The 12,749-nt window shown below is 40.3% G+C and overlaps 1 protein-coding gene across 1 annotated transcript in view; it reads right to left on the bottom strand.

The window, feature by feature from the left end:
* Nucleotides 1-1,424: 1,424 nt before the first annotated feature.
* The window catches only part of LOC117036017 (cytochrome c oxidase assembly protein COX15 homolog), a 13,821-nt gene continuing 2,496 nt past the window's right edge, over nt 1,425-12,749 (bottom strand). Inside the window, exons 3-9 of the mRNA XM_033130560.1 lie at nt 11,374-11,496; nt 10,906-11,092; nt 8,873-9,040; nt 6,311-6,392; nt 4,625-4,779; nt 3,014-3,127; nt 1,425-2,034 (exon numbers count right to left, since the gene is read on the bottom strand). Coding sequence (XP_032986451.1) covers nt 1,903-2,034; nt 3,014-3,127; nt 4,625-4,779; nt 6,311-6,392; nt 8,873-9,040; nt 10,906-11,092; nt 11,374-11,496 — 961 coding nt within the window. The 3' untranslated portion in view covers nt 1,425-1,902. The remainder of the gene's footprint in view (nt 2,035-3,013; nt 3,128-4,624; nt 4,780-6,310; nt 6,393-8,872; nt 9,041-10,905; nt 11,093-11,373; nt 11,497-12,749) is intronic.

Here is a 12,749-nt window from a genome sequence, read left to right as displayed (position 1 = left end):
TGGGCTTTAGGATTTTTAAAGATTCTAATGTGAGAGAAGCTGGGGAACCACTTCTAGCCAGAGCATAAGCTCCAGCGTCTGCGATTTTCTAAAAGTTGGAGATCAACGGTCTGCTTCTGTTCTGCCAAGAACCACTTCAGAATGGTGCACTGTAAGTCCCACTGAAACTCAGTGAGATCATGCAGTCCAGAAGACTGTAAATGGGCAACCCTTAGGTCATGTGTGGCTCCCATGTGTGCCACCTGCATAATGTTCTAAAAATTTTGAAATTAGTTGCCAACAGTTGAGCGCTTTGCCATAAAAAGTTAGGTGTTTGGCTTCTTTAAGAAGTCAGATCTGACAACCCTGGACTTGCAGAGCAGCAGTAGGCCAGAGCTCAGCAGTGGTTTAGCCCATTAGCTGGGCACCTGCCCTCCCCATCGTGGGCATTGATGTGGTTCAACTTACTCTTGCCTTCTACAAAACTAAGAACTATAATAGCTTTTTGCAACTTTCACCCATTGCTCCAGCTTTGCAGCACAAAGGAAGCTCATTCCTTCTTCATGAGAGGGCTTGAACTTGTCAAGGACAGGAATTTTACTCTCTCGCCAATGTTCTCCTCCAGCTAAATACCCCTTATTCCTGCAGGTATTCCCTGTGACAGGGGTTCTGGACTCACCATTCCAGTCCCTTCTTCTGGATACATACTTAGGGGTCAAGATCCTTCTTAAATCTGGTACCCAGAATGAAATGCAGCACTTGCATTGAGGTATTCTGACGATGGCTATACAACTTCTATCGACAAAATCTCAAACACCACTAATTTTTACTGGTGTCATCACATTGTTGGTTTGTGTTGAGCCTGTGGCGAACTGAATTCCCTTTTTTATATGAAATATGAAGCCAGGTTTCTGTACCCCAAACTTATATAACCATTTAAGTGAGGGTGTTATATTTATAATCTGTTTAATTTCATCTTGATTGTGTCACTCTGGACTGTTTTGAGCTGTGACTGTCATCTATTAGCAATGTTGGGTTGCTCCACCCTCAAATCTGATCTGATGCCTTCATCCAAACACTGACTTTTAAAAAACTCGAGTAAGACAGAGTCCTATGAAATACCAACAGAGACCAAAATCACACCAATTCATTAATCAACAATTTGTTTCAATATCTGAATATATGTCCGTGTCCACCATCAGGGCCACATTTTTCTCGTCACCGAGGCTGTTAGGAAACCCTGTCAGGAACGAATTTATACTATCTATTCCATTCATCTGACCTAACGATGTAACAGCACTATAAGTTAGTGCTTGATGAATCCAAGTGGGTTACTAGTGATTACCTTCTCTGCTGAGTCCCTAGAAACCATTGTGCTGCACACAGACATCAAGCTTGTCACAATCTGCCCTGTCCCCATTTTAGAAATTCAGAATACTAGTTTCTTGCTGAAGCTTATCTGGCTTCTTTAGGGTATGCCAATCCTTCCTTTGAATCTTCACCTGATGGACATGAAGTTAAGGTCGTAACAGATTTCTACTTAGGCAGAATTCAGGACTCCGGAGGTCAAGGAGACAGCGACGATGTGTGTAGAACCAAGAGCTTCCCAACATTAGAAAACTGAGACAGAGCCTATTAAGAAGCAGCAAATAGCAGATCTGAAAATGTTTCCTTCTTTTTATTAAACCTGATTTTCAACATGAAAAGTAACAGATTTGAAAAGGAACCGTTAGCGTAACCACAGTTAATGATATTCGTGATCTAGTGACTATCTCAAAAATAGGCAAAGAATTTGTAAAACCTTGACACTTTGGAAACCACTTGACATGCCAAGGTCGTCCTCTTAGAAGAACCCAAGTTCTGTGCTCTCTGATGAGCTCTCAAAAGCACAGTTTCAGTCCTACGAAACTGAGCCTCTTAGAATTATTTTGGGACTCTTCGGAGTTCGTTCATGAGCCAAAGGGCAACACTGAGCAGAGCCAAGGAGCCGGACTGGTGAGTGGCAGCCAAAGGAGTTGGAACGTACATCAGCAGAGTGCTAATGCCCAGACCCACCTGTTACAGAGGAAAGAGAGCAGTAAGCAAAATAGCCACAGATTTGGAGCTGAAACAACTGGGTTTCAGCCACATACACAAACAACCACATACACAAACCTCCACATTCTCCGATCAGAACATTAGAAAATAGTTTTAATTTCACAAGTAAATATACTTACATGAAGGAAATTCAAACAAAACAGAAAAACCTAAAATTTCCCTTAATTATCTTTCACCCTATCCCAGTTCCCCTCCTCGAAAGTTGTTACTGTTACCAGTGTCTACACACTTGTACTTCTGTATAAAAATTTTAGAGAAACATACAGTGTTGTGCTTTTAAAAAATATGTTTGTCACTTGCTTTTTTTTTCACTTAACAATATAGGTCTTCAAATCTTGTTATTTTAAACTGCTGCACAGAATTCCACAGTATAAATTTACCATAGTTGTTTATTTAACTATTTAGGTTGTTTTCCAATTTTTCACCATCACAGCAATTCTAAAATGAATTTCCTTGTAGATACATAGCTTTGTAGATACATAGCTTTGTGCAGTAGAATATCTCTCGGGGAGGTACTAATAAGTCAATTTGCTGGGCCCAAGGATTATACATTTAACATCTCAAAAGATACTGCCCTCTGAAAAACACTACACTAACTCATGCTCTCACCAGGAATATATGAAGGCGCCCATTTTCCTATACCTGTGCCAGTACCTGATTATCTTTTTTTGTTTCATTTTTTCCAATCTGACAAGCCCAAAATGGCATGCACTGTTTTCATTTGCTCTTCCCGATCATGAGTGAGACTAAGCAGCTTTTCATATTCATTGTCCAGTCATCATTCCTCTTGTGAGAACTGTGTATTGATATCCTTATTTTCTGGTTGTTAATCTTTGAGTCTATTATAAGTACTGAAAATATTTTCTGCTAGTGTGTTACCTTTCCTTTTCAACTTTGTTTTGGGGACAACTTGAGACCAAAAAGAGGTGGTTTATACCTGTGTATACGCCAAAGCTAGCAGAGTCACTGCTGCCATCTTGGTCCTTCGAGGAAGGGGAATTCTCCGGGACAGGAGGTAGAGCACTGTAATGGCAGTAACTGAAGTGATTCCCTGCAAGGAGGAGAGTCTCATCAAGTGCCAGAAAGAAATGGCCCATCTCCTGATGTGTGCTCACCTCACTATATCTCCTCCAGAACCACGAAGCACTTTCTTGTCGCAGGCAGAGAACCACCTGCAGGTCCCCGATTACTGCTTCTCAGTCTTTCCCACTCCTCTTCTGCTTGCCACTTAAATGTTGGTGTTCCCCAGGGTGCCCCAAGTTTCTGCACCTATCACTTTCTATACACACACTCTTTGTGATCTCATCCACCTTCCCATGTCGGTGTCACCCAGGTGTGGCCCTCACGTTTTAAATCGTTCTTTGCATCCTTAGCCCTAATTTTATCTCTAATCCTGTGTTTTTAAAGCAGGGCTGACCCCAGCACCTGAGGTTATTGTTTTCCTGGGCTGTGAGTAGCAGAAGTGGTGGTGCTGCCAGCTAGTGCTAAAACAGATCTTAAGTCTCATTTTCATTCCCGCCCTTCAGAACAGGGGTCTGGGAGCGGGAATAGGATCCTCTTACCCCTTCCATGAGGTCAAAGAGAATGTTTTTCTATCATATTTCTGCATCTATTTCATTTCTTTCCTTTTCAGAACTGTCCATGATGACAATTTCAACTAGACTTTTTTTAATTCCAAAATGTGTGGTGCTGGGGACTGAGTCCCCACAAGCTAACGTGCGCAAGCCCCCGCATTCCCCTTGGACATCTGTGTCCTCTCGGCCTCTCTCTTAGGATGTACCACTATGCTCTCATACTCAACATGCCTCCACCTGATGACATCCTCCCATATGTGGCTCGACACTCATTCCAATAGTCCCATTTTTGTTGGTCGTGTTTTAAGCACGCCACAGAAGAAACTCGGGGATCTCCTTTGATCTTTTCTTCACCTTCATCTCTACAGCCAATCTTCTATTCCTTACAACCTCAGATTCCTCACTCTTCTGAGTTCCACTCCCACCTGCATTACAGCAAAAGAGCTACTGTTTCTCACCGGCCTCCTTGTTGCTGATCTTCCCCCGCTCTGATTTATCATGGCTAGGCTACCAGGCCCATTTTCACACAACCCAGAGCAGGCCCTTCATAAGCACTAGTTTAGATAAAACAAAAAGTATTTATGATGCCCTTGGCTCCTTGGGGTTCTGGGTCAGCTACGTGTTCAGCAACCAGTCTGTCTGCACTTGCCTCTCTACTAAGCTTCATTTCTGCTAAAATGACTCTCCTATGTGTGTGCAGGATGGAGGGCAGTTATCATTTGCCAGATGACAAGAGGCATATTCAAACTTTAAGAAGCTGGCAGTATCCTTCCTGTGAGCCAACATTTGGCCGGAGGGGCTGTGGGCAATTAGGACAAAAACATCACACAGAGGACTGGTACTAAATTTCATCTAAAAGGAAAAGGAAATCTAATCGCCACTCTGCCCTCTCACTGTTGCCATCCATGCTTTGGACACCCCAAGCCTGTAGGGCACCCTGTGCTTCGTAGCCAGGAACTACCAGCCAGACTTACCAGAATCCGGTGATCAAACTGCACCATGGTGGGATTCTCAAAAACATTCCTCAGGATGGGGGAAAAGGTAAAGAGATCCTCTGGGATCCAAGATTCTCCCATCTTGGGGAAGGAGTTGTAAACAAGCCCAGCATCCAGTCCTGCCACAAAAGCCCCTGTATGCCAAGGTAAATAGTAGTTATTAAAATGAGAACAAGCACTATTCTGACAGAAAAAATTTATTATGCCAGATTTAGATAAAAGAAATAGAGAATAATAAATAGATTTACTGTAAGGGTTCTAAAACAGGGGATACACATCACAATCACCACAAGAACCTAAAAGAAAAACAAGCACATCCTCACTTACTCCCACCCCGAGTTTCTGACATGCCTCCCCTGGAGGAGTGGATGAGAAGCTCTAGAGAGAGGCATGTTAGTCTGGAAAACTTCCCTTAGTGACTGATGCCCTCCTTACTTCCCACTGAGAACTACTGATCTATTCTGGAAGTGCTCTTCTCCCAGCTATCTGCATAATTTACTCCATCACTTCTTCAGGTCTCTATTCAAACGTCACTTTATCAAAGAGCGCCCCCCAGTGACCCGACATAAGACAGCACTCCTCCACCCCACCTCTATCCCTTATTGTGCTTTATTTTTATTCACAGCACTGAAAACTAATTGACATGTTTTTATTGTTTATCTGTTTTCCCCAAATGCTCAAAAAATATTTATTGAATGAACAATAAAAAAAGTTATAAACTAAATCCTGGATAAACACATAAAGAGGGTATTCTTGAATCAATGGATGACTCATCCATTACGTATGATCAAAGAAGATTAAGGGATGTTTAGATCATATTCCTTATTTTTGTAAATGCCATTTATAAAGTCAAAATTCATGCTCTTCCACCAAAAAAGAGGGGGGAAGGTTGGGTACATCACTTGTTTGATGGTTTTATTTTAAATCAGTGTTGTCCAACAGAACTTTCCGAGATGATAAAAATGTTCTGTATTTGCCATCCTATTGAGCCCTTGAAAAATGGCTAGTGTGACTAAGGAACTAAATTTTACTTATTTTTAAATAATTTAAGTTTAAATAGTCACATGAGACTAGTGATTATTGTATTAGATAGCACAGTTCCAGAATGAGAGAGGTAGAAGTATGATTTAAAGAATGAGAAAGATCTGCGTTGGTCTCTTGGCTCCAATGAACTCTCCACCTTAGACCATCTTTGAGGGCAGGCCTTTTGTCTGACCCATCTTGGTGTAATGTAACAATAATGTTTACATAATAATAACAGCTAACACTTATATAGCTTTTGCTCCATGCCAGGTACTGTTTTAAGCACTTCACATATATTACTCATACTATTATCATCACCCCCATTTCACAGATGAGGTCACTGAGGCCCAAAGAAGTTCCAAGGCTTGTAAAAGGTCATAGAGTTCATAGGTGGTAAAGCCAAGATTTGAGCCTAGGCAGTCTGGATCCAGGTAGATGCTTAATATTTTTGTTTAACTGTCTGGAGAGCAGGATTTTTAGAAGGGAGGAAGGAACAGAAAACAGGGTGAAGATGATGGGTATGAGAGGGGCAAGTGTGAAAGGGAAATGTGAAGATATAGGAAAAAAGGGGAAAGCATTAGGCAAGGGATCCCGCCTGAGAGTGGAATGAAAACAGGCCATCTTTGATGAGAACAGTCCTACCTGAGAGAGCTGTGAGGAACACCAAGCCTGCTGTTCCATGAGCAAATCGTCTCAACCGTAGGAGTTGACGGGTTTCAGGCAACTAAATAAGAAAAGAAAATCACTCCGATTAACTGTTCTGCAGGAGCTACGAGAGGCAGCCCAGATCTCCGAGGCTAACCCCAAACGACCATGCCGTCAGACCGCTCTGAGCCCTAGACTAGGTCACGTACTCCCAGCAGATAGTCTGTTCTGACACGCATCGTATTTTATTAAATTTATACATTTACTATCTGTTTTCTCTGCTGTCTTGTAAGTTTTGTGAAGCAGGAACTGCTATCTGTCTTGCTTATTACAGTACTTCTAGCCTAGGACTTGGCATGTAGGTACTCAATATGTATCTTTTTAATAACTGAATGATTTGCACTGTTCAGGGAGAAAATGCTTCACGATGGTTAACATGATGTGGCTTAAAATAGAGGACGGGATTCTCATCTTGTGTGTGATGTTTAGTGTAGAAAATATAGTCAGAATCAAAATCGCCAAAAATGCCTAGAGTAGAGGAGAGTCTTGCATTTAGTGTTTTTGGTAAAGTCAAAATTTGTTTTTATTTTTACTACAGCCAACAGCTGATATTAATCGGGAATCAATAAATATTTGTTAAGAACTTTATAAACTGGTAACCAAAAAGATACAAAGGAATTAAGTCAGAATGCTGCCCTCATATGATTTATACTCCAGTACATGAAGAACAAGGTATCACTTCTAAGATTTCGTAGGACAATATACCAGTGCTTCCAAACAGAACTTTCTATTGGCTGTGCTGCCCAATATGTGGCTAATGAGGGTTGAAACAAGGCTAAAGCAACTGAAAATTAAACGAAAAGTTAGTTTTATTTAGTTTAATAGCAAGTTTGTTTAAGTAAAGTTGATTTTATTTAATTTTGATTAATTAAAATTTAAATAGCCACATGGAGCTAGTCAGCTACTGTGTTGGACAGCATAGTCCGACTATATGTTTGACTATCATCTCAAATCCTTTCTGTAATTAGTGGAATATAAATAAAAATTTTTTTGAGATCTAATTAAGAGATTCATGAACCAGGCAGCATCCCATCCAGTAGCTAGAAGGGCATTCCTAAATAAAATTTTGAAAGGGAAATACAATTAATTGATAATTAATAAGTCATTAGTAACCTCTAAGACTACCACTTCATTACAGAGCATTTAGGGGTGTGTGGGTGTATGTGTAAGTATCGTGTTTCCCCGAAAATAAGACCTAACTGGAAAATAAGCCCTACAATGATTTTTCAGAGTGACATCCCCTGAACATAAGCCCAAATGCGTCTTTTGGAGCAAAAATTAATATAAGACCCGGTCTTATTTTCGGGGAAACACGGTATGTAGGTGAATATGTGGGTGTGTAGGTAAGAGGGGTGGATGGGGAAGCCAGATGACAAGAATTGTAAAAAACAAACAGGTTGTCAGGATCTACAGCTATCGATAAGATACAGGCAACTCATTTTAGAAGCTCGGCTTTGAAAGTCAGGAGAACAAGAATTATTCAGATGTACACTGTCTACTATACACCAATGTTTCGACTCCATCTGGCTTCCCTGTGGGGATGAGTGCCGTCAACACCTTCTGTTCTTACTGGGATATGGGCCACTGGCCCCGAGGTACTTGTGCTGCATGATTCGACTTAAAAGTCCTATTATCATCTCAAACTTCACCCATGAACAAGTTATCCAGGTCAATCATGACTTCAATACCTAACACAATGCTCATTTTTAAGATAAGTAGAAACAACCTTAATCGGCATACAGAGAAAATACTTTCAGGTGAGATGACTAAGGTTTATTGTATTGTTCGGCTTGATGGATGCTAGGTTCCCCATCTGAAGAACAGACAACCCAACAGGCCGCTCTCGTCTGGCCCTGCTCACTGCGCCATCCACCACCCCTCGGGACTCAGAAGCAGACTGGGTGGGGCATCTCTTCCTGCTGGTACTCCTTCCCCCTTTCTCTAAAATTCATGTTTCACCTTTCCCAATAGACAATGCTGCAAAACACTTGGCTCCTATGCTAATTCTCCTTTGAGTTGCTCCAGCTTAAAAGAATAAGTGCACATTTTACTTCGCAGTTGCAAAGTTCACGGTTCCTCTAAACTTTGGTTTTATCTAGATTCTGGTAAATCAGTAGATGTTATTACCATGTTTCCCCGAAAATAAGACCTAGCTGGACCATCAGCTCTAATGCATCTTTTGGAGCAAAAATTAATATAAGACCGAACATTATATTATGTTATAATATAATCTATTATATATCATGTCATATATCATATCATATCATATCATATATTATATTATACTGGGTCTTATATTAAAATAAGACCAGGACTTTTATTAATTTTTGCTCCAAAAGACGCATTAGAGTTGATGGTCCAGCTAGGTCTTATTTTCGGGGAAATATGGTAAAGGAATGTGTGCATTTTGATTGGTAACTTCCCATTAGAGCCCGAATTTCCATTTCTCTGACCCTGTCAGCATCTGTGCAGATGTGGTGACGATACACAATGACTTACCTTGTGTGGGGAAAGCAGCAGTGAGAGCGAGGTCCACAGGCTGGCGCAGTACAGAACAAGGGCTGATCCCAGGTGGGCAGCGAGGCGGTACTGACTGACCCGAGGGATGTCATGGGAATCTGGCTTTTCTTCTAATCCACTTTTCACCATGTACCATCCCAACAGACCCTAGAACCAAAAGAAGAGGCAAGTAAACAAGGTTGAAACTGTCCACTCACCTTTACTCTCTGAGAAAGTGAGTTATCAATTATCAGTGCTCCCTACCTGACCCCTCCTTTCCATGCCTTCCCATATCCTCAGTATCCCAGGAATCAGGACCGATCTCCATTTCCACATACAGCACCATGAATATTTAACCACTGATTAGATTAACATTTTACTGAAGTATAAGCCAAATATAGAGAAGTACACAAAAGCTAATCTGTAGGCAAAACCTTACATATGTATACTTGATATGATTTAACATTGTGTAAACCAGTGAAATATGAGAATGAAAAGAGAGTTGTTTTTATAAAAACCATATTGAATGTTCTGGAAAAGCTTGACAAAGATAACTGCTTAAAAACAACTAGTGTCAATTTAGGTGGGAATAGACAATTTTAAGTTTTGTGGAGAAAAGTGAAAAAATCTGTAAGACTTTGCAGTCAGATTGCTTTGCAAGTATCTAAGTTCTCTTTAGGGAAAATGAAACAAAATGATACTTTATGAGGGTGCAAGAAATCTGAGGTTGAACTCTAATCAGAGGACTCAAAGGACAGGTCTTACTTAGCTTTTCAATTAAAAAAAATGGTAATGAAAGTACATGTTTAAGGTATGTATTATTATTCTATGATTCCCTGCTTTAACTGACGTTTTCAATTAACCCAAACAATTGCCAGTTCCAATTATATCAGGTAAGATACAGCCCTTTCACCCCCCACCCTCAGAAGCCAAGAGAATCATACTCCTTAGGAAATCTCTTTGGGCATTTCTTCCCCCTTTCTGACTACCCTGGATTTTCTAATTATCTTCATTTCAACTGCACAGGACATTGAAGATGGAGTACACAGTGCCAGCTCACTTTCTTCTTTCCATTCCCTATTTGCCATCTTTAAATCTCTGCCTCCCTGAGAGTCTGTCTTTAATGGGGTTGTTTTTCCCATTCTAAAACAAACTTCATTTTGTTTCACCTGCCCTACCCTAGTTTCTATTCAACTTTTATTAAAGTCTTACTCTTTATTATCTGTTTCTATTGCCTCTATTTTATCTCTTCCATCTTCTCCCTTAATTCCTTCTACTTAGTTCACATTCTCACCACTTCTAAGTTAAATTAACCAATCTACTTTCTCCTGATCAAATTTTGTATTTCTATGGTGCTCTGATACTCTCCTTTCGGACCTGTATACCGTGATCCAAATACTCATGTGTCTTCTTAATATTCCTTTTCTTGGCTCTCAGTCTCACCTAATCCCTTAACCGTGAGAGTCATTCAAAGCTCTTTTCCTTAAATTCAGTTCAACTTATGTGATTTTAACCATTTATAAAGTACTTGAATATCTCTCAGCTACATCTGTATTTTAAGATCCCTTATTCCACAAAATGTTTCTGTCTTTTGGAATTTTCTTATTTGCTTCTGTAGCCATTCTAGCATAGGGATCCCACTTCTCCATAGAGCAAAAAGGGAGAAGATGAGAACCCAGGAGGAGAGTCATGATGGGAAAGAAACTAATTCTTGTGACACAAAAATTTATTTACTGAGTGCTTACTGATTCTAGGCACTAAACTAAGTACTTTATACGCATGCTCTCAATTACTATTCAAGCAACCAAAATGGTAGGCACTATTACTATCCCTCTTTACAGGTAAGGAAAGCATAGCCTACAGAGGCTACAACTTGTCCTACTAAGTGGCAGAGCTGGGTCTTAAAGCCAGGCACATGACACTAAAAATCCATGCTCTCACCTACTCTGTTAGAAGATTACTTCCTTAAACACAATGCCAACTAGGAAGCTCTTGGGAGCGTCTCTGCTTTTCCAAACTTAAATAAATCTCACCTGGAAGCAGACTAAACCACAGAGGGCAAGAACACGTCCTTTCATGTTGCGGCTGAGCCAGCCCTTTCTCCAAAAGTAGGCAGCAGGCAGGATGTATGCGAGGCCTACAAGGCGACCCCACATTCGGTGTGAGTATTCCATGTACCAGATGAACTTGAATTCTGCCAATGTCATATCACGATTCAAGCTGGGTGAAAAGGGAAGTCAAAAACAAGAGGACACACCTGTCTGATTTTTATTTCCCAACGGAATGCAGGAACATTCTGTCGTGAAGCTTGATAGGTCTGCCTCCTTCCTCATCAGTGACCTCAGGATCGCTTTGGAATTAGAGGTTTAGAGTGGAGCTCACTAAACGTAACTGAGCCACCTATCAAGAAATAATGGACTCTAACCATTCTGAAATGTGTAAATAAGCAAAAGATCGAGTGGGCCTCAGGGGATGTTTACCTGATTTTCTATAATACTCACATTTTAAATTCTGGAAATTGCTGGTATTTTTGGAATTCTGCTTCCCATTCCTCTTGGCTTGTAGGTGGCTTCATCTCCTTTATTAAATGCCAATCTACCATTGAGAGGCCAGACTCTGTCAACCTTAGGATAGGAAAGAAATCTGAGTGAGTGAGGCGGTGGGAGAGAGATATGCTGGATTACTCATAAATGGTTTATAGCAACAAGTGGATCTGAGCTTAACCCCTCTAAAGGTAAACACATCGATTCATTGTTTCCTTTCTGACATCTTCTTCTCTTCTTATGGCTTAGAATTTTGACAGAAACAGTGAAATCACCCTTAGATCAAAGAAATTTGCCCTAAATGCATAACCAACATTATTTACACAGGGGAAAGAGACTCGATATAGGTATAAGACAGTTGAGGTTCTTGAGTGAATTTAAAGACAATAAAACTCAAATTTGTCAGTTTCCCGTACAGCCTATATAACACATAAGGTATTTTGAAATAAGGGTGCAGGGAATGTGGAAAGAAATTTGAGAACACACACTTTTTTAAAACCACAAAGTATATTCACCATAAAGGAGTTAGGATTCCTAAAGTAAAAGGCTGATTTCAGGCCTGAGGCAGGAAATGTACAAGAGCCTGGAACATCTTATCATCCAGAAAGCATAGAATCAAAGGTTACTAGCGTCCTGTCAAAACAACTCTGGAGCCAATTTGAGAGGTTCCCAGCGACTAAAGATGGGACAATTTAAACAAATCATCGGCACTGCAATGGACTAAAACATGGACTGAAACATATCAAGTATGTTTAAAACTTATGAGCTCATAATGATACTTAAAAACTCAAACACTTTATTGGTCACCTGTGGAGGATGCTTGGGAACCAATTCATTATTTTGAAAACTGGTAAAAGGAAACAATCAAGTATTTATCCTGCCTTTCCAATATATACTGTATCTTAGGATAACCAAATTGTCGATGAGGGACAGTTTCTCTTTAGAGTTGAGCTATTATAGTTTTGCAACATCAATCGTGGTTGACATCTCTAATAGACAACAGATATTTATGGAAGTTATAATCATCTATGAAGTATTTTGCCCCCTGGCTCCAACCTGCATCTGATCAAGCAACAATCAGTTTATAGGAAACACAGGGGACAATGGAACATGTAAAATACCAGCACAAATATGCAATCAGCAAAATCCATACTGTGGGAAACTCCATAGGACAAATAATTTGGGGTTCTTCAACAAAACTGTAAAGGGGCAGGGGGGAGGGGAGAGAATAGAATCTAAATTGATAATCTCTTTAAAGGTTTAAAGAGACCTAAGAGGCATATGAACCAATTGTGATGTATGGAACTTATTTCGGTTTAATTCAAGCAAACTAT

The sequence above is a fragment of the Rhinolophus ferrumequinum genome, chromosome 16 (assembly GCF_004115265.2).
Source record: "Rhinolophus ferrumequinum isolate MPI-CBG mRhiFer1 chromosome 16, mRhiFer1_v1.p, whole genome shotgun sequence".
Classification (NCBI taxonomy): domain Eukaryota; kingdom Metazoa; phylum Chordata; class Mammalia; order Chiroptera; family Rhinolophidae; genus Rhinolophus; species Rhinolophus ferrumequinum.
Note: the sequence above shows the minus strand (reverse complement) of the source record. Positions and strands in the feature narration are given on the sequence as shown.